The 23154-nt window shown below is 40.5% G+C and overlaps 1 protein-coding gene across 1 annotated transcript in view; it reads right to left on the bottom strand.

The window, feature by feature from the left end:
* LOC139375811 (E3 ubiquitin-protein ligase rnf213-alpha-like) overlaps positions 1–23154 on the bottom strand; it is a 67580-nt gene that overhangs the window by 30864 nt on the left and 13562 nt on the right. The window contains exons 8-29 of the mRNA XM_071117688.1: positions 22667–22959; positions 20442–20704; positions 20149–20349; positions 19769–19961; positions 19497–19552; positions 19175–19331; positions 18445–18579; positions 18198–18296; positions 17622–17744; positions 17287–17470; positions 16930–17103; positions 16532–16684; positions 13579–14201; positions 13118–13277; positions 12793–13010; positions 12318–12455; positions 11857–12018; positions 10388–11678; positions 9945–10129; positions 9698–9853; positions 239–3838; positions 15–145 (exon numbers count right to left, since the gene is read on the bottom strand). Coding sequence (XP_070973789.1) covers positions 15–145; positions 239–3838; positions 9698–9853; positions 9945–10129; positions 10388–11678; positions 11857–12018; positions 12318–12455; positions 12793–13010; positions 13118–13277; positions 13579–14201; positions 16532–16684; positions 16930–17103; positions 17287–17470; positions 17622–17744; positions 18198–18296; positions 18445–18579; positions 19175–19331; positions 19497–19552; positions 19769–19961; positions 20149–20349; positions 20442–20704; positions 22667–22959 — 8695 coding nt within the window. The remainder of the gene's footprint in view (positions 1–14; positions 146–238; positions 3839–9697; positions 9854–9944; positions 10130–10387; positions 11679–11856; positions 12019–12317; positions 12456–12792; positions 13011–13117; positions 13278–13578; positions 14202–16531; positions 16685–16929; positions 17104–17286; positions 17471–17621; positions 17745–18197; positions 18297–18444; positions 18580–19174; positions 19332–19496; positions 19553–19768; positions 19962–20148; positions 20350–20441; positions 20705–22666; positions 22960–23154) is intronic.

Here is a 23154-nt window from a genome sequence, read left to right as displayed (position 1 = left end):
ACTTTTAAGCAGACCTGATTTCTTTGAGGAAGGAATGCTCTGTGTCAAACTGTTGCAGCGAGAGAAGCTTGACGTTGCAAAGCTCTGTGATGTTCTGCAGCTGATGGATATCTGCTGCTGTGAATAGCCGGGAAAATGTTGTGACCTTCAAAAAGAGCAAAAAACGATTTATGAGCAATATAAGATGCATTCTATTCAAAAGGTATATTCTTAAAAAAATAAGATTCAAGTGAATTACCTCTGTAAAGTGGTAATGCAACCATTCCTCCTCTTGTGTGTGAGAGGCAATGAAGTCTGCCAGGGAATGATGATTCTGCTCCTCAAAATAGATTTGCGTCAGGGACTCGGTCTCATCAGCAGATAATTTAGTCCCGTCAAGTCGAATGACAGAATCTGGAGTTGCACAGTTCAGCATGATAAGCTTGGCTTCATCCAGGACTCTCCTCTGAGTGTCAGATTCGTCAGACTCAGTTTTCATCTTCTCAGTCACTTGCAGGACCACAGAGGAGCATGTGTCTGAGTGATAGCCAATGAAGACATCATGTGGCTTGTAGCGGTCTGTCTTGGCCTGCTGACTTTTCAAGGAGACAAAGTGTTTGACCCATTCCTTTAGTTGTTCGACAATCACCGTCTGGTCCTTCTTGAGAACAGTGTTGATGTCCAGGTAGTGCTTTTCCAGACGGTTTATCAGGGGAATTGGGAACTGCTTGTAGACCACCTCTTTCTCTTCAATGACAATTAGCCGGAAGTCTTTGTGAACTCTGCACTTCACACGATGGGTTCCCAATCCAAGATCGACATACTTCTGACCCCCAAGTGAAACATAGTACTGGTTGAGAGCGTCGTAGAGACTTTCGTACAGATTCTGAAGGTTTAGAAGCACAACAGTCTGGCCAGTTTCCATGCAGATCTTCACTCGGTTGATATTTCTGCAGATCTGAGTGTACTCTTGATCCTTTGGGAAGCTGGAACCAAAGATGATCTCTGGATGGTTGTGGTCTGAGAAGAATGTCTGCTGGAGAATCTGGAGGGCTGCATAGTTTTTGGTGAGGACAAGGAGATATCGGCACTCCTCATCTTGGTAAATGGAAACAATGTTTTGTTTCACCAGATCAATAGTGCTGATGCCATCCAAATCAGTTTGAATGAATTGGCCGGTCAGCTCTTTGGTGAATATACGCACTGCGTCCACATCATCCCTTCCACTGAAGTTCCGTAGGACTGCTTCAATGATTTTACCTGTACTGGGGCTCTGCTTAGAGGCCCTGGTGATGGCGAACATCATTTTCACCAGACTATAGTAATCTCGTAGACCGAAAAACCCTTTGCCTTTCTTGCAAGTCGTCATATATGCTTGGGAGAAAGGTGTGAAGAGGTGCTTAACCTTCTCCAGAATCATCTTGTCAGATGAGCATATGCCTTTCGCACTCTCAAGTAGCTCATTTTGGTCTGGGTCACCACGGGACACAAAGAGGCCTCTGTTCATCTTGGCAGGGTCCAAGGCCCAATTGGAGATGCCAATGAATCCAACTCTCTTATGGGGCAGTGGCTCGTCATCAATGCAGCCTTCCTCCAGTAAAGGGTGCAGTGTTTTCAGAGGCATTTTTGGGGAGTCCTCTGCCAATCCAATCTCATCTAGCACAACAACAGAGATGTACTCCTCCAAATTCTTGCTCTCTTGGAAGCGGGCACATTGTCTGAATGTGTTGATGATTCCCTCTGGCGTGGAATGAGGGCTGCACTGGAAGGACACCAGGTGAACCTGTTTCAGCCTTTTGTACAGTTCAGAATGTGCAGCTTGGCCCTGCATGGCATCTGCAACCAGAGTTTTAGACAGAGATTTGGAGCTCCCAGGCTTGCCAACCAAAAACAGGGGGATTCGTAACTCGATACAGATCACCATCATGAAGACATTCTCTTTCAAAGCCTTGTTTCTTGCTATTGTCTCTCCCATTGGGACACCGCTTAGGAGAAGATCCTGCATGACTGAGATTTCCTGCTTCATCTGCTTTGGGGTGACTTGGGGAAGGAATTTGCAGATTGTGGTCTGGTATTCACCTTTTTTTTCTAGACTGGCTTGATAACATACACCAACAGCCATCAACAGTGACCAAACAACTGGATCACTGGCAGGTGAGTGTAGTTGGTCACTCCTGCTCCTTTCCTCCTGGGGTTGTTTCTGGAGGAATGCTTTTAACTCATTCTGAAACAGTGAGTGGTTGTTGTAGAACCACACAAACACTTGCATGCAGCGCTCCACATCCCTGAGACTGACAAAGCTGCATTCGTCTTTCCTCTCTCTCATAAATCCCTGCGATGACGACAGCACATCAGTGATCATCCTGATGGATTCTCTGTTGATTGAATTTGTTTCCACAACTCTCTGTACAATCTGCTGGATGTACATTTTCTCTGTGTGATCACTGAGTTGCCCAAAGTCCCACACCAGAGGGATCATGCTTGGGGGCAACACTTGGACCCTATACACCAGCTGACGAAGAGGGATTGATCCAAGTCTTTCTTCAGTCTCTTCAGCTCGGACCCTGTACCCTAAACCAGCTGCCTCCAGCCTCTTGATCATGTCATCTGTGTGTTTCCTGTAAGGATTGCACGCAGCAATGATTTGCAGGCCAGTTTGGGAGCTGAGTTGTTGTCCTTGCACAGTGTTGTCACATAGGATCTCCTTAATGCTGCTTATTGCTTCAGTGGTATTAGCTTCATCGAAGAAAAGAACAGAATCAAAATCGTGTTTCTCTTTATTGGCAACCGCAATCTTCTCTGCCTCCCGCACCTTGTTGTAGATCATGTCAGATGTAGTTCCACCGTGAACTTTGACAAGTTTCATGTTCTCCGTGGGCGCCCCACTCCTTCTCAACTCGCACAGGAACTTGATGAGCCGTGTCTTCCCACAGCCAGTCTCCCCCATTATGATGACTGGAATGCCACACCGGAACCTCATGTGAATGGCCATCATCTTAAGTATGTTGTCGGTGGTGAGCTCATACGTTTCATCAGGGTCTGTTGGCCACGTGGTCCCCAGCACACTACATAGACGCTCAATCTTATCTGCTCGAGAAAGTTGGTCAAAGTCGATGTTAAAGGGAACTCTTTGATGTCTGAGGCCATTGTACAGGTTTTTGGTCATAATGTTTCTCTTGATTACCGCATTTGTTGACGGATTGATGGCGTCAACCCCATTTTGCTCGTTCAGCCGTAGGTGAAATCCAATGAAGGTCATGGACACATGGTCATCATTGAAGAAGATGTATGGATGCGGTTCCGATTCCCATCTCTTCCTGATGAGGAACGGGGCTAGATCTCTTTCGTTGAGTCCAGTGTCCATCGGCTGCCTCCCATGGCTCTGGTCAGCGATGCAGAGAGACGGAGTGGCAAAGTCCTTGGCCATCAAGATCATGAAGTCAACCACAAAGTTTCTGAATCCCCTAAGAGTGTCTCCAACAAACTCAAAGTTGCAGAAATCCGATGTCTCACAGTCTAGCAACTGAAGATTGAGAAATCCAGCAAAGTTCTTCAACTCTGCCCAGGATGGATCAATTATACCACAGTAGATGAAGAGCATTTGAAGACACTCTGCATGAGTTCCTTCAACTCTTTGGTAGTTGAAGCTGTCGAGATTTTCACCCCTATGGAACCGTGTTAGATACTGGTATGGTCTTTGAAAGGTCTCACTCCTGAAACACTGGTCATCCATGAGTGGGTCCTCAGTGTCCAGTACTGGATCGTCTCCAATTCTCGCTTCCAACCCCATAACCTCTTTTGGTGGACGGCAGAAGACCGTAGGAAAGACCTCAAAGAGAGGAAAGTGTCCCTTTGGATCCTAAACAGACAAATACATGTCATATTAAGTATTTTGACAAACACTACCTCCATGACTAAAATGGGTGTCTAACAGAAAAAGTATTTAAAGATATATTTATTAAATATTGTTGTATTTTGTTCATTAGTCCACTGTTGATATGATCCCAAAAAAGTGTGCATGTCAACAATAACAGTATTAAGATAAAAGCATTTTCTGGACAAAGCGTGATGATGAAAAATGCATCATATGAAGCTAAACGCAATGCTAACCGTAAATCACTGTAGCCTAGTAAACAAAGTCAAATCTTGGGTTGCTGACTCCACCCCACAGACTACTTTCAAGGTAAAGAAAAGGTCATGTTTTTCATGTGAACAGGTCTATCCCCTTTAATAATATATATATAAAAAAATATATATCTATAAAAATAAAATATATATATATAAAAATATATATATCTATAAAAATAAAATATATAAAAATATATATATATATAAAAATATATATAAAAATATATATATATAAAAATATATTAAAAAAATATATATATATATCCTAAAATGTAGTAAAGAAACCTTTTCTTGCTCATAGTTGGTTAAAATTACATGATGCACGCTAGATGATGTCATCAGTGTTTTCAGATAATGACATCGGAAAACACTGATCTTCCTCCATCTTTTTATGACCACAATAAAAAGTCAATTGAACACGCTAGCAGCTAGCCACCGGTCTGCGTTTGGTAGGGTAACGGTATAATAACGGTATAATAACGGTATATTTAACGGTATAATAACGATATAATAACGGTATAATAACGGCATAATAACGGTATAATAACGGTATAATAACGGTATATTTAACGGTATAATAACGGTATATTTAACGGTATAATAACGGTATATTTAACGGTATAATAACGGTATAATAACGGTATATTTAACGGTATAATAACGGTATATTTAACGGTATAATAACGGTATATTTAACGGTATAATAACGGTATAATAACAGTATATTTAACGGTATAATAACGGTATATTTAACGGTATAATAACGGTATAATAACGGTATATTTAACGGTATAATAACGGTATAATAACGGTATATTTAACGGTATAATAACGGTATAATTAACGGTATAATAACGGTATAATAACGGTATATTTAACGGTATATTTAACGGTATAATAACGGTATAATAACGGTATATTTAACGGTATATTTAACGGTATATTTAACGGTATAATAACGGTATATTTAACGGTATAATAACGGTATATTTAACGGTATAATAACGGTATATTTAACGGTATAATAACGGTATAATAACGGTATATTTAACGGTATAATAACGGTATATTTAACGGTATAATAACGGTATATTTAACGGTATAATAACGGTATATTTGGTACAGCTTCCGGCGCCGACAGAGATGGCCGCCTCGCTTCGCGTTCCTAGGAAACTATGCAGTTTTTTGTTTTTTTACGTGTTATTTCTTACATTAGTACCCCAGGTCATCTTAGGTTTCATTACATACAGTCGAGAAGAACTACTGAATATAAGATCAGCATCAACTCACCATCAGTACGACCAAGAATATGTTTTTCGCGACGCGGATCCTGTGTTCTGCCTTACAAACAGGACAACGGAGTGGATCCTATGCAGCGACCCAAAAAAACGACTCCGAAAGAGAGGGAAACGAGGCGGTCTTCTGGTCAGACTCCGGAGACGGGCACAGCGCGCACCACTCCCTAGCATTCTTCTTGCCAATGTCCAGTCTCTTGACAACAAGGTTGATGAAATCCGAGCAAGGGTAGCATTCCAGAGGGACATCAGAGACTGTAACGTTCTTTGCTTCACGGAAACGTGGCTTACTGGAGAGACGCAATCCGAAGCGGTGCAGCCAACAGGTTTCTCCACGCATCGCGCAGACAGGAAAAAACATCTTTCTGGTAAAAAGAGGGGCGGGGGCGTATGCCTTATGACTAACGTGACATGGTGCGATGAAAGAAACATACAGGAACTCAAATCCTTCTGTTCACCTGATTTAGAATTCCTCACAATCAAATGTAGACCGCATTATCTACCAAGAGAATTCTCTTCGATTATAATCACAGCCGTATATATCCCCCCCCAAGCAGACACATCGATGGCTCTGAACGAACTTTATTTAACTCTCTGCAAACTGGAAACAATTTATCCGGAGGCTGCATTCATTGTAGCTGGGGATTTTAACAAGGCTAATCTGAAAACAAGACTCCCCAAATTTTATCAGCATATCGATTGCGCAACCAGGGGAGGAAAGACCTTGGACCATTGTTACTCTAACTTCCGCGACGCATATAAGGCCCTGCCCCGCCCCCCTTTCGGAAAAGCTGACCACGACTCCATTTTGTTGATCCCTGCCTACAGACAGAAACTAAAACAAGAGGCTCCCACGCTGAGGTCTGTCCAACGCTGGTCCGACCAAGCTGACTCCACACTCCAAGACTGCTTCCATCACGTGGACTGGGAGATGTTTCGTATTGCGTCAGATAACAACATTGACGAATACGCTGATTCGGTGTGCGAGTTCATTAGAACGTGCGTTGAAGATGTCGTTCCCATAGCAACGATTAAAACATTCCCTAACCAGAAACCGTGGATTGATGGCAGCATTCGTGTGAAACTGAAAGCGCGAACCACTGCTTTTAATCAGGGCAAGGTGTCTGGTAACATGACCGAATACAAACAGTGCAGCTATTCCCTCCGCAAGGCTATCAAACAAGCTAAGCGCCAGTACAGAGACAAAGTAGAATCTCAATTCAACGGCTCAGACACAAGAGGCATGTGGCAGGGTCTACAGTCAATCACGGACTACAGGAAGAAACCCAGCCCAGTCACGGACCAGGATGTCTTGCTCCCAGGCAGACTAAATAACTTTTTTGCCCGCTTTGAGGACAATACAGTGCCACTGACACGGCCTGCAACGAAAACATGCGGTCTCTCCTTCACTGCAGCCGAGGTGAGTAAGACATTTAAACGTGTTAACCCTCGCAAGGCTGCAGGCCCAGATGGCATCCCCAGCCGCGCCCTCAGAGCATGCGCAGACCAGCTGGCCGGTGTGTTTACGGACATATTCAATCAATCCCTATACCAGTCTGCTGTTCCCACATGCTTCAAGAGGGCCACCATTGTTCCTGTTCCCAAGAAAGCTAAGGTAACTGAGCTAAATGACTACCGCCCCGTAGCACTCACATCCGTCATCATGAAGTGCTTTGAGAGACTAGTCAAGGACCATATCACCTCCACCCTACCTGACACCCTAGACCCACTCCAATTTGCTTACCGCCCAAATAGGTCCACAGACGATGCAATCTCAACCACACTGCACACTGCCCTAACCCATCTGGACAAGAGGAATACCTATGTGAGAATGCTGTTCATCGACTACAGCTCGGCATTCAACACCATAGTACCCTCCAAGCTCGTCATCAAGCTCGAGACCCTGGGTCTCGACCCCGCCCTGTGCAACTGGGTACTGGACTTCCTGACGGGCCGCCCCCAGGTGGTGAGGGTAGGCAACAACATCTCCTCCCCGCTGATCCTCAACACTGGGGCCCCACAAGGTTGCGTTCTGAGCCCTCTCCTGTACTCCCTGTTCACCCACGACTGCGTGGCCACGCACGCCTCCAACTCAATCATCAAGTTTGCGGACGACACAACAGTGGTAGGCTTGATTACCAACAACGATGAGACGGCCTACAGGGAGGAGGTGAGGGCCCTCGGAGTGTGGTGTCAGGAAAACAACCTCACACTCAACGTCAACAAAACTAAGGAGATGATTGTGGACTTCAGGAAACAGCAGAGGGAACACCCCCCTATCCACATCGATGGAACAGTAGTGGAGAGGGTAGCAAGTTTTAAGTTCCTCGGCATACACATCACAGACAAACTGAATTGGTCCACTCACACAGACAGCATCGTGAAGAAGGCGCAGCAGCGCCTCTTCAACCTCAGGAGGCTGAAGAAATTCGGCTTGTCACCAAAAGCACTCACAAACTTCTACAGATGCACAATCGAGAGCATCCTGGCGGGCTGTATCACCGCCTGGTATGGCAACTGCACCGCCCTCAACCGTAAGGCTCTCCAGAGGGTAGTGAGGTCTGCACAACGCATCACCGGGGGCAAACTACCTGCCCTCCAGGACACCTACACCACCCGATGTCACAGGAAGGCCATAAAGATCATCAAGGACATCAACCACCCGAGCCACTGCCTGTTCACCCCGCTATCATCCAGAAGGCAAGGTCAGTACAGGTGCATCAAAGCTGGGACCGAGAGACTGAAAAACAGCTTCTATCTCAAGGCCATCAGACTGTTAAACAGCCACCACTAACACTGAGTGGCTGCTGCCAACACACTGACACTGACTCAACTCCAGCCACTTTAATAATGGGAATTGATGGGAAATGATGTAAATATATCACTAGCCACTTTAAACAATGCTACCTTATATAAATGTTACTTACCCTACATTATTCATCTCATACGCATACGTATATACTGTACTCTATATCATCGACGGTATCCTTATGTAATACATGTATCACTAGCCACTTTATACTATACTATGCCACTTTGTTTACATACTCATCTCATTTGTACATACTGTACCCGATACCATCTACTGTATCTTGCCTATGCTGCTCTGTACCATCACTCATTCATATATCCTTATGTACATATTCTTTATCCCCTTACACTGTGTACAAGACAGTAGTTTTGGAATTGTTAGTTAGATTACTTGTTATTACTGCATTGTCGGAACTAGAAGCACAAGCATTTCGCTACACTCGCATTAACATCTGCTAACCATGTGTATGTGACAAATAAAATTTGATTTGATTTGATTTGATTTGATTTATATTTAACGGTATAATAACGGTATATTTAACGGTATAATAACGGTATATTTAGCGGTATAATAACGGTATATTTAACGGTATAATAACGGTATATTTAACGGTATAATAACGGTATATTTAACGGTATATTTAACGGTATAATAACGGTATATTTAACGGTATAATAACGGTATATTTAACGGTATATTTAACGGTATAATAACGGTATATTTAACGGTATAATAACGGTATAATAACGGTATAATAACGGTATAATAACGGTATATTTAACGGTATAATAACGGTATATTTAACGGTATAATAACGGTATATTTAACGGTATAATAACGGTATATTTAACGGTATAATAACGGTATATTTAACGGTATATTTAACGGTATAATAACGGTATATTTAACGGTATATTTAACGGTATAATAACGGTATAATAACGGTATAATTAACGGTATAATAACGGTATATTTAACGGTATAATAACGGTATAATAACGGTATATTTAACGGTATAATAACAGTATATTTAACTGTATAATAACGGTATATTTAACGGTATAATAACAGTATATTTAACGGTATAATAACGGTATATTTAACGGTATAATAACGGTATAATAACGGTATATTTAACGGTATATTTAACGGTATAATAACGGTATATTTAACGGTATAATAACGGTATATTTAACGGTATATTTAACGGTATAATAACGGTATATTTAACGGTATAATAACAGTATATTTAACTGTATAATAACGGTATATTTAACGGTATAATAACAGTATATTTAACGGTATAATAACGGTATATTTAACGGTATAATAACGGTATAATAACGGTATATTTAACGGTATTATAACGGTATATTTAACGGTATATTTAACGGTATATTTAACGGTATAATTAACGGTATAATTCAAACCGTTTCACGTGACATGACCCCCAAAAAAATTATAATAAATGATTGGCACTTACAGATCTTGAAGCATGTCTGAGCGGTTCATTGGTGGATTGTAGTGTCTCAATCACATACAAGTGCTTGTTGCTGCATTTCCACATCAGTCCGTCGGAATCCGTCAGGTAACGCAGGAAGAACAGTTTGAATAGAAATTCATGCAGGCCTTTCTGTACCTGGAGCACATCAAAAGCACGCATGTAAAATCTCCTGTCACAGAAAAACATCAACTATTTTCAATATCTTATTAATACTAGGAATATTTACCGAGGATGTGACATCAAAATGAAAGACTTTGTGTTCCTTGCTCTCTGGCGTTTCAAACAAGGACTGAAGAATGATATGCTCATCGACCTTGGGCTCAATTAAGCGAATGCATTTACGGAATGTGGTTCCCATTGTCACAGTCCCCTCCAGTTTTTCATACAACCTCTGTATGTACAGAGATTTTCCTACAAATAAATAACACATTTGATTCAGCTCTACAAAGTCCTAGGTCAATAATTTCTACTTAAATAACTCATATATGTGTTGAGAGTGTAAACTATTAGTATCTCTGAAACTCAAGACTTGCAACTGAAATTAAAAACGCACGTTTAAAAAAAACAACACATTCATAATATTAAATATACCAGGGTTACATTTGAAAACCCATGATTGGCTCTGTGGGACTATACGAAGTGAAACACATTCCGTATGGTGCGACTTACCAACTCCAGCCCTCTGGGAAGACACAATCCCAACAAAGTGTCGACCTTTGAACACAGATGCCGCACTGGTCTGGTGTGAGGGGACAGTGTAATGCCTGGACAGGTATCTCTGAATCCTCTCAAGAGACTCCTGTGGCACCATGTTCCGTTTGAACTGATTGAAGGCAGAGGGGATGTAGGTGTGCTCTCTTTCTGCGCTGCAGATGATCACCAGCCTGTAGTTGCTCCTGGAACATGAACTCAGTTTCTGAAATAACTTCTCCACTGCGTAGCTCACCTCATAGCTCAGCTGGTCTGCGAAGAGCAGGGTATAGATCTTCTCGCCCAAGTAGCCCGGTGTGAGACATCGCCGGAAGAAAAGCTCCACCTGCTCATAGGACGTGGCAGGGGTACACAGGAGGACTTCGTCATAGGTAGGCAGCTGCTCATAGTCACTGGTCATATACAAGCAGATGCTTGAAGTCAAGATTTCATCTTGTGGGCAGATTATGAGATTAGGTTGACAATTGAAGAGGCCTTTTGGGAGCTTTCTCCGGACTGTATTCTCACTTGGTTCTAAAAGCATGGGTTCTTCATCATCTTCTTCCTGGTTCTCTTTGTTGGCCAACATCTCTAGCAATCTACCAAAGCTTCTGGTGTCTAAGGAGTCCTGGAGAATGCTCCTCATATCTTTCATGTAAGCATCCCAGACCAGATCCAGTTTTCGTAAACCAACAGCCTGATCCAGAAGGCTCTGCAGAACATCAATGGCACATTTGTCCTCATCAGCAAAAGAAGAATCAAAGTCTCCCAAGTCATTATGAAGGTCAATGAATGTCTGAAATCTGGGGTCTTCATCTTGCTCAGTTTCTGTCATGTTGTTCTGAAAAGTCATCCATGTCTCCCACACATCTGACACGGAGCAGTCAGGTTTGATGAAAGAGAGCATCATCAACACCTTTTCATCCAACTTAGTGTTCAAATTCTTCTCTGTCAAAACATTACAAAGGTAGACTATCTGCTCTGCGGTGTAATAGTTGAGGTAATAGTGCTGAGATCTCTGTTTGTCCATGAATCTGTTCCAGTCATCCAAACACACCTCTATCTTCCTGCACAGGTCTGTAAGATGGTCCATTGCATTGCCCTCCACCATTATGTTTTGTAGAATGTTGCCAAGGTTGAATTCCATTACGATACCAGTATCACTTTGAGTATTACAGTGAATCTTGGCCTCCCAACACCTAAAAAGTGGGTTCCCAGCAGCATAAAGATCTACAAAGGCTACAGCTAGCCTCTGGACACTGTCAAAAACCTGAGAAGATAAAGCCAAGTTATTGTTTAAAACTTCAGTTTCTGTACATAAAATCATATATTACAAATAAAATATATAATCTCAGGTAAGTTAATTTAAAGATCCTGTGATAGCATGATATTTTCAGTCATTATTATTTCAGGTGTGTGATGATCCTCAAGGTCCCCAATCACATTACCTCAGTAAAGTGATCCACCTCAATCTGGCTTGGTTCCCCCTTTCCAGACATCAGCATTAGCTTGTTCTGCAGATCTCTCAGGTCTTCTAAGGAGTAGTTGCGCATCTGATCTTCCTCCTGGTGCTCTGGGATCTGCAGCTTCAGAGCAGTGTCTAAACACAGCTATTGAAGAAAACAACCATGAACAAGATCCAATATAAGAAGCATCAAAGTGCTTAGCATCAAAGGAAAGAGCTTACAGATATTTGTTAAACAATAGCAGAAAGAAATTGAAAACCTTGTACGAGTACAAACATAGACAGCAGTGCTGAGCGATTAGTGCCTTCTGAGGTCGGTAATCGCTCAACACTACTAGACAGTAACTCCTTAATAACGAAGATACATCTTCCAACAAACTAACATAAACAAATATTTCAATTGTTAATAAAACACAGTAACCTTCCTAATTTTATTGAACATACCTTCTTCTGGTTTTGTGCACTGATAATGTAGATGCCTCTTGTGTTGATGGATGTGGCCAATGATAGAGAAGAGAGTTCCACAGAACCATGGCTGTCCTTCACCGTTTTCAGCCACTCCAAATGACGTGCAGTGTCCCGCTGCAATCAGGGAGGAAACAATTGTGAATATGGTTTTCAAGCATTATGTCTGTAGCTCAGTCTGTAGAGCATGGCGCTTGCAATAGCGGGATTTGTGGGTTTGATTCCCGTGGTCCACCCGTAAGTAAAAAAATGAATGGACGCACGACTGAGTCGCTTTGGATAAAAGCTATCTGCTATATTACATTACATATTGTTCTGCAAAAAGAACACAATTCTGAAAGTGTAGTGCTGAAGAGCCATTATTTGCAATGTTGAAATACAGGCCTCAGTCCTTCAGGTTTGACAAGCTTTTCCCCAGAGTGTTAAATATGTCATAATTATCATAACATCTAACCAGCTTATTTGGTATGTTGCTGTCATTTCCAAGCGCCTTCCACAGTTTTGCCAAAGCCTCCTTGAAGGCATGAAAGTCGGCATCTGGTGGAAGGCCATAGAGCATGGAGGAGTAACCAAGAACAGCATCGTGGAAACAGGCTACACGGTCCACATCCAAGTCGTTCTCTCCGGCGGAGATGGAGGCCAGGTCAACAAACACTTTCAGCTCGTTGATATCTGAAAACAGCAAAGAAAAACTGTTTAAGTTCGTTATGGGAAACCCTAACTAGTTGGCTACTACTGGTGCTGCTCTTTTTCTGCCTTGCCTTCTGGTATGACCTCACCTTCAAGAGCTTCTTTGACCCATTTGACAAAGTTTATCCTCAGTCCGAGCTCTCGAAGACACCGTCTGCGAGGTTCTGTGATGTCCTCAAGATCCTTCTTGATCTCCAGCAAATTGTCATCAATGCGATTCAGACTCTCTTCCTTAAAGTCCTCCGTGTTCTGGAAACATCATTATAATTTATATGAATAGACTATAGCAATGCTACACTCTTAGAAAACAGGCTTCCAAAATGGTTCTTCGCTGTCCCCATAGGAGAACCATTTTTGGGTTCCAGGTAGAACCCTCTGTGGAAAGGGTTCTACATTAAACCCAAAAGGGTTCTGTAAAGTGTTATCATATGGGAAAAGCCGAATAACCCTTTAAGGTTCTAGATAGCACCTTTTTTTTTCTAAGAGTGTAGAAATGCTTAATATATTGAACCAAGATCACTTTTGTGAAGTGATAATTTTTCCAACTCACCATATCTAGCAGTGTCTGTAGTACTTTGAAGTCCCCTTGAGGACAGATAGTCTCTCTGACATCCATAATGATCTTGGCCGATTTCAATGCTAGATGAAGGTCATGGTATTGTTGGATTTGCTGGACTCTGCTCTTGATCCATCTTCCATCATCAGCTGAGTTGATCCTGCACATTATCTTCAGATCTTTTTCCATGTCTTTGTACTTGTCTTTGTAGGCTTCAAAGATACTATCCACCTCCTCCAATGATATCGTACCAGATCTCAAACTGTCATAGATGCTCCTGTATTTATCGTTGCAACTCTGGAATATTTCGCTGTGGATCAGATCGAGAGTGTACACTTCTGTCTCCCTCTCAGGCTTTGGTTCTGTCTCATCTGTGTCAAGTTGGTTTTGTGAAAGCTCTTTGGCTTGGTTCTCCCAACACATAGTGAAAATGTAGCTGTCCCTGATAGCACGTAGGCTAGATGCCATCTGCCTGGTGTCATCACACAGGTTGAAGTATGTGACCACCCCAGTTACATTAGAGGAGTCATGGTCAAGTCTGTGAACTTCCATGAAATCATCCAGCGTCATCTGATCTATGTTCTCTTGGTTTTTGCGCTGCAGCTCTCTCACATCGACTGTGGATTAATATGGCATTTATTGAGAACCTTAACCATGAGTGTTATGTCAAGTCATAGGGCTACAATTTCCTCAAGCAAAGAAATGCATGCAATGAACAAAATAACTATAACAATCCTAAATTCATGGTGAGTTGTGCATTCTATAACTGAATCACACAGTTTTCTTAAACTGTGGTTAAATATAATCGTCTCCTCAGGGAAATTATTTGCACATATCGGTCACTGGCGTAGCACACAGCCCCGCAGCCCCCACAAGGCAGGGGGGGCCACGAGCTTTGGGGGGCCCCGGAGGTCCCCCAGATAGCATTTGAAAACGTCATAAGTCATGACATTAAAAAAAAAAAATATATATATATATATATTACAAGAAATAAGCTTTTAAAATTGCATAATTTTCTCAGCCTCAAGGCAAAATGTGTAGATTGGCAGGAAATTAGCTCAGGGATTCTTGAAAGTACGGTCAATCCTTATTTTTATTGTTGAAAAAAATATATACTTTTTTGCATTATTTGAGCTTTACATCTTGGGGAAATTATATAAGGGAAAACATTTATTTGAGGGAATTTTCAAAATACTTTCAATATTATTTATTACATTTCCATGTCAGCTCTATGCCTGGAAAGGCCCTGATCCGAAGCAAAGGATCCCAATTTCAAACTCTCTAAAAACAGTGTTTGAAATCAAATAAAAACAGTTGCAGGGGGGCCCAGAGTGCAAAAGTTTGGGAACCCCTGGTGGTGTAGAGAATAATTTTCCCATCTAAACCGCTTTGAGATATCTTCTCCATAACCAAAAATATTATATTTTCATCTGTTTGAAGCTGGTGTACAAAACCAGAAGTAAAACACGCAAAAACTAAAGTTAAGAACGGGAAGCATAGAAATAGCGTACATAGAACAGATCTACCGCTTCCTAAAAAGTCACTGCATGGTCAATCCGACATCTGCGTTGGTTGGCCGTGCAGCATTTACGGTTATGTCCTCTGTACGAAGTCAGGGCATTCATACTTCTTGCGCTTTGCTGAGCAGCGCAGAGCGGTTGTGAAGGAATCCCTCCGTATCGTTACAACATTTTAGAGGCGCACGGCGATGCGGTACGGAACACAATTTGACCTCTGCGTGCCCCCGGAGGATTTAAAAAAAAATGTTTTTACTGTGAATGAAAAAGAAAAAATGTAATATTTGTCAACTCCACGAAACATTAACTCAGTCAGATTTTGGTCCAACTTCAACTCGGTGCTGAAAGATCTGATAGAATGGTTTTTCCATATTTTACAAATGATTTGTATTGAACTTTTCTTTTTAGAGGCAATAATATGTCGATTTAGAGCATCTGTTGTCAACTCCCCTTAAAGATAGATTTCTTTGTCAATATTCTGAAAAAGAAACCATTGTAATCACTGTTCTGCAACATATGCTGAAACAATTGAAGTATTTGCTGTGCTAGACGTAAGGGGAAATGTTTCCTTTATGTTCTAAATTTTAAAAAACATGACAAAATGCTAACAAAACGAGCCCTGGAGCATTATGTAGTGCTATAAAACAAAACAAAAATAAGTTTGGAGATTTGTATTGAATTTTTTTTTTACATCTAATGTTAGAATTAAACACTTGCTGGACAATAATTGTAAAAATTTAATGCCTGACAATAGTTGACATAAATCCAGTTTAGCTGCATTTTATGAAATAAATATACAGTATATAAATAGGTTGTTCCTTTACATGGTTTATTAGTTGATACTTTGGCCTATCAAATATATATTTAAAATGTTGTTCATATTAATTAAGACAAATATTTGTGGAAAGAAAGTTTTTCAAGAATCCCTGAACTCTAAAACAGCAACATTGTCCCTCAGCCTCATGGCAAAATTTGAAAAATAGAGATACATTTTTCTCTGGTGGACATTCCTGCAGTCAGCATGCCAATTGCACACTCCCTCAAAACTTGGAGACATCTGTGGCATTGTGTTGTGTGACAAAACGGCACATTTTAGAATGGACTTTTATTGTCCCTAGCACAAGGTGCACCTGTGTAATGATCATGATGTTTAATCAGCTTCTTGATATGCCACACCTGTCAGGTGGAAATGGCAAAAGGAGAAATGTTCACTAATAGGGATGTAAACAAATTTGTGCACAACATTTGAGAGAAATAATCAATTTGTGCTTATGGAACATTTCTGGGAACTTTTATTTCAGCTCATGACAAATGGGACCAATACTTTACACGTTGCGTGTTCAGACCTTGCAATATGCCACTGTTTCAAATACTTAAACAAATATCATAAGCTCTTAAGAAATATATAGAGTTGAAAACATTGAACTCACTTTTGAGATGTTCCTGGAGTTTGTCGCAAAATCTAAGAAGGCCTTCAACCATCTTCTTGTCATTGACGATAGCCTCCACTTCCTCCGCTCTCCATCTCAGTAATCGTTTCATGGTGTCCCCGTCCTGACAACGACCGTCATCACACAGGTCATCTGTTTTTGGAAAAATACTGACGTCAACACACATCCTACAGTTTGAGATGTTCTTTTTCCATCTGGAGTGAAACAATATTAACTATATATATATATATATATATATATATATATATATATATATATATATATATATATATATATATATATATATATATATATATATATATATATATATATATATATATATATATATATATATATATATATTTTTTTTATTGTTGACTATTTCCCAGAACAATCACCTATCTTCAGCAACTGAGTGAATTCTGTTTTTCTTTCAAGGATTTGATTGAGAGTCTGGATCTGGATTTTCCCGTAGATGAATTTCTTTGCGACAGAACAGAACGCAGAGCTTGCCACTCCCATCCGCTCTTTAGCTTCATCTGTCAACCGGTTAATCAACGCTCCATTTGCACCTGAAAGTAGACAAAAGTGTCAATTGTGGGTAGAAAGAAAATGGGGGGGGGGGGGGGAATATGATCTTACTCAAACACAAGGCTCTGAATGCAAAGGCTCAGGATGTAATAAAGGCAGGTCTGTGTTCTTTTCTTTTTTTGTATGTGTTGCAATGCAATGCAATGCATGTATACTATATGCACCTTGTACTTGGAAGATGGTTATGGCCATAGGCCAGCTGAGAAGGTGCTTCATCACCAACTCCTCGCCCTCGACGTACTGTCCATCGCTATTTTTGGGCCAGGACTTCAGGACTATCACAGACATCAGCTTCTCAAACTTGCTGAAGTCATGTTTCTTCAACAGCTCACAAAGATTAGATTTGTCCTGATAATGAAAAGTGGTAAGACACAATACAACATCGAAACCATTACAACTTTTTAAAATAGGATGAAGCATTTACTGTCATACATACGCACTTCAAATACATTTTATCATTCGACGTACATACAGTATCATACAAAAAATGTCATCTTGCCTGGCAAATGGCGGTGACTGCCTCCAAGGCACATTTCTCCAGAGAGTTACACAAATAGGGACTGGTCTTGCCCACTTCCTCGATCTTGTCACAGTAGATTTGAATCTGATGCATGGGCTTCTCCTGAAGGACACACACGATCAACAGTTTTTACTTTCACAGTAGTACAAATGGCTATTTTTTTTTGTTAGATGGGCAATCCGAAAATCAAAAACTGCAAAGCGGTCACCCCGCCACGTGTTTTGATAAACAGCTGAGGATATGGGGCTAGAGAAATGTAACCACTTTAAATTTCATAGACAGAGCTATGAATGCAAGGACCATCAATGAGATCAAAATGATAAGTTTTAACTATATTGTGAATCTATACAATTATTTACAATTACCTTGTTTACAAACAAGCTTTTTGTTTCTGATGGGGAATGACAGTTCAACTAAGCATATGATTAGACATTGATTCTTTTAAAAGTAAAAAAAAAATATATGTACCTATTCCAGATTGCCCCGTTAAATGTATTATATGTTTTACAGTGAATTTAAATATATTTTACAATTGATTTAAAGCATAATAAATACCTTTTTTAGTTTTCCTTCAAAATCATTCAAGAAAGTACTTCTCCATAGTTCAGTGAATTCTTCATTCCCAAACGTGACTGAGATCAACCTTTTCCAGACCTAGAGAAAATAATCTCTCTGAATGTGAAACAATCACTGTACACATCAAAATGCTATGCTAATGTACAATTATTTTGACTGATTCTTCTGATAAGGATTTAAAACTGCACAGTTATCATTGCTTTGACTTTAAGTCTGACATTCCTACCTTCATTTCAGGCTCAATCTTTGAGGTAAAATAGGACCCATGGTTAACCGATTTGCTTGGGAATGCTTTTCGCCGCCAGTCCCTCATTGTTCGAAGTGTCTCCTCCAGAACTTTGTTTTCCTTACTTTTCACGGACTGGGAACCAAACCATTGATCATACTGAGATTATTATTATTAATAATATTATACTATAATGATCATATTATAATTATGAAGAATAACACTCATATTTTTATCTGATTCCTCATTTAAAATGCGTTTGCATTCAAATCACCAATACAAAAATATTAGAAAATGAACATGTTGAGAAGTACCGAAATATCTCCCATTATGGCATTTGACTTAGTCTGTCAGAACTATTACGTTGTATGGAATTGAACAGCAAAAGACATTCACAACCGCCATTTGTAAATATTGCATCACCCATCTCATATGTATATACTGTATTCTATACTATGTCACTGTATTTTATTCCAATCCTGCTCTGATATAGATATATATATATATATATAATCCAATCCATAATAATCTTAATCCATTCCTTACTTAGATTTACGTGTATTTTCGGGTATACGTTGTGAAACTGTTAGATATTACTGCACCGTCGGGAGCTATAAGCACAAGCATTTAGCTACACCCGCAATAACATCTGCTAAACACGTGTATGTGACCAATACAATTTGATTTGATATTCAGAAAGCAAAACACTTTCCATTCACATAGGGCGTACCTGTGGATGGGAGCTTCCGGCAGTTTCTGCAATCAGACTGACCAGATGCAGGCAGTCCAGTGGAAGCTCACAGCGGTCTGAATCAGCAGTATCTTTACAGATTGTCCCCAGAACACTCACAGCTGTTTTCAAGCAACATTCTCCATATCTGTTATCACTGATAACAACAACAAATAACTTGTGAGGGTCAAGGAACACTACAGGATGTTCTGTAACTGCATGAAGCTCAAATTATTTATAATACAATATTTTAAAGGAACGTCACTTTTAATTGTTGGATATTTTCTCTAGATATAACATAGTAAAAATATAATTTCTTTACCTGAAGTGTTGTCCAGTAATTTCAATAAGATATGCCAAAATCGCTTTCACTGGTTGCTAGATAAATGACATATCGTTGTTTAGTACAGTATATCGCCACTAAATCCTGGACATTGTACTACCTTGATATGATTACATGCTGCAATTCTCAATCAAAGCAGACTATGAACTCACAAAGTTATGGACTGCATCCAGAATTCAATCTCAGTCCATAACATCATAATTTTTTGCCTCATTGTTGCAAGAAATAACTTTTCAACCAAGGTCACATACCCTATAGGTGTAGTAATACGTTACAGACTTGAGACTGAACTGGAGTTGCTGAAGTGTGTCCAAGACACCCACATGGATGGCTGATATAAAGCTCATCAAGTCTTCCAACTGTAGCAGACACATCCAGGAGCGCACAAGTAGATGATCCACCTCCACCAGGTGTTTGTGTTCTGTCATGACCTTCATCAGGCCCCTGGATTCACAGCCAAGAGTCTCATTAAGATATTCAACATGACCAATCAAATATTCTACAGTGAGAAGGAAATGGTTTTCTGATACAAGTTTGAAATGCAGCTTATCAAAAAACTGTTGTAGTTTTAAGTTCCATTTAAACTCCAGCTTTGGAACCAATCTCAAGTCGACATTTCACAGATTCATACCTTGTGTCTCTGTAGGAGTCTTTTATTTTGATCCCTTTAAGCCCTGCCCAGGTGGCAAACGGTGGATCCATGGTGGGTGGAACGGGCTCAAAGGGCTTGCTGTCCCCTCGAAGCAGATGCAGGAGAGGGATGACCAAGATCCAGCTCACAACACTCCTCTCTCTTGCAACGTTGCATAGCGACTCAACTTCCTCTGCAACACTAGATGTATACAAATAACCAGATATTAGCTTGACATTCATAATAACCTCCGGATTTCAAGGTTAACTGAATAAAAGACAATGAACATATACCTAATATGCTCGGGTAGGCCTTGGGTGAAGTCTGTCCAGTAAGCAAGGAAATCATCTCTTGGCTTTTTTGGCAGGCAGAGCAGCTGACAAAGATGAGAGAGTTGACTTCCGTTGTCCTCTTTTAATCTGTACTTGTTGTACACAATCAGGATAATAATTCCTGCTTTCAGTGGGTCTGAGAGGAAAACCTCATGCTTTTCTCTGCCCTTTTGGGACTGAGGATCTAGGTTCTCCTCCATGAAGTCTTTCATGAGTTTTCTCACCTGAGGGAATAAGTGGAAATAGAAATCCCTCAACATATTACTTCGCAGTTGAAACATAATTACTTTCTATGGCCTCACATTTAAAAAGACAGACTTACATTTTACAACGGGGAAACTATTTTGTGTTTGTGTGCGCGTACGCATGTTTCATTTTGTTGACTGTACATACGAATATGACAACTATAGATTTAAAGTCCTGGGCGGTTTCATTAATTCAATTACATCTATATCTACAATGTCTATAGAAAGTCTACTAGCCCCCCCGCCCCCGATTCAAATTCACTTAATTATTTCAGTTAACGATCTACACAAAACACTTTGTAATTTCAAACTGGAAGAAAAATTCTTACATCTTTTAAAGAATTAATGAAAATAAAACACTAATACTAAACCTTGATTAGATAAGTATTCTTCCCCCCCAAGTCAACACGTTAGAAACACCTTATTAGCTAAGTCTCACACCTGTATTGCTCTGTCAAGGTGTTGGGAATCGTGGCTAGCCAGCAATTTTCAAGTCAATTGCCACACATTTTCAAGCAGATTTACACTTTATTTATTTTTATTTTACCTTTATTTAACTAGGCAAGTCAGTTAATTAAGAACAAATTCTTATTTTCAATGACAGCCTAGGTACAGGGGGTTAACTGCTTGTTCAGGGGCAGAAAGACAGATTTGTACCTTGTCAGCTAGGGGATTTGAACTTGCAACCTTCCGGTTACTAGTCCAACGCTCTATGCTCTACTCTGAACAAAAATGTAAAGTGTTGGTCCCATTTTTCATGAGCTGAAATAAATTATCCCGGAAATATTCCATATGCTCAAAAATCTTATTTATCAACCCCCCCAAAAAATGGCACAAATTTGTTTACATCTCTGTTAGTGAGCATTTCTCCTTTGCCAAGATTATCCATCCACCTGACAGGTGTGGCATATCAAGAAGCTGATTAAACATCATGACCATTACACAGATGCACCTTGTGCTGGGGACAATAAAAGGCCACTATAAAATGTGCAGTTGTGTCACAACACAATGTCACAGAACAACGCCACCGATGTCTTAAGTTTTGGGAGCATGCAATTGGCATGCTGACTCCAGGAATGTCCACCAGAGTGGAGTTCATGTTGATGTTGCACAAACAAATAATTTCTGCACAAACTGCCAGAAACGGTCTCAGGGAAGCTCATCTGCATACTCTTCATCCTCACCAGGGTCTTGACATAACTGCAGTTTGGTGTCATAACCGACTTCAGTGGGCAAATGCTGCCCTTCAATGGCCACGCTGGAGAAGTGTGCTCTTCACGGATGAATCCCGATTTCAACGGTTTGCTGTTGTGAACAGAGTGACCCGTGGTGGCGGTGGGGTTATGTTAAGGGCAGGCATAAGCAACGGGCAACGAACACAATTGCATTTTATCGATGGCCATTTCGATGCAGAGATACCGCCATCGCCTCATGTTTCAGCATGATAATGCACGGCCCCATGTCGCAAGGATCTACCCAATTTCTGGAAGCTGAAAATGTCCCCGTCCTTCCATGGCCTGCGTACTCACCAGACATGTCACTCTTTGAGCATTTTTCCGATGCTCTGGATCGACATGTACAACAGCGTGCTCCAGTTCCCGCCAATATCCAGCAACTTTGCACAGCCATTGATGGGGAGTGGGACAACATTCCACAGGCCACAATCAACAGCCTGATCAACTCTATGCAAAGCAGATGTCACGCTGCACGAGGCAAATAGGGCTCACACCAGATACTGTGTAGTTAAATTAATATGTAAAATGTTATTTTCACTTTGACATTATCAAGTATTTTGTGTAGATCAATAAAATAATACAATTCAATCCATTTCAATCCCACTTTGTAACGCAACAAAATGTGGAAAAAGTTCAGGGAGTATAGACTTTCTATAAGCACTATACATGCAATGCAGCATTCTATCGATGGCCAATTTAAATATACCTGTTCTTCTCCAAACGATAATTGCCATGGTGTATTTCCACCGTCATAGACACAGGGATAGCTGTATGTGGAGAAGAATTGCTGGAGCTGGGAAAAGAAACTCCTCACATTCACTTCAGTCCAGGTTCTCAGAAGATCAAATATGCCTTCCAACATCACCTTTCCAGCCAGCTGTCTTCCCTTTACTAAGTTGCTATTGATGTTATCCCACCACTGAAACAAGTTTGTAACACGTGACAAAACGTCTTGTTTTGGTTCTGGATATATGACATCGTCATACTGGTGCCATTCCCCTTAAGAGAAAGAATATCACAGTTTTGTTAAAATACACTCCAACTTATTTTATTTGGACACTAGATAAAAAGTTTAATTTGGCTCTATATTCCAGCATTTTGGATATGAGGCCAAATGTTTTATATGAGGCGACAGTACAGAATGTCACCTTTATTTATTTACCAGTACCAGTCAAAAGATTGGACACACCTACT

Source organism: Oncorhynchus clarkii, chromosome 20 (genome assembly GCF_045791955.1).
Source record: "Oncorhynchus clarkii lewisi isolate Uvic-CL-2024 chromosome 20, UVic_Ocla_1.0, whole genome shotgun sequence".
Taxonomy (NCBI): domain Eukaryota; kingdom Metazoa; phylum Chordata; class Actinopteri; order Salmoniformes; family Salmonidae; genus Oncorhynchus; species Oncorhynchus clarkii.
The sequence above is the reverse complement of the archived record's forward strand: the minus strand, read 5'-3'. Positions and strand labels throughout refer to the sequence as shown.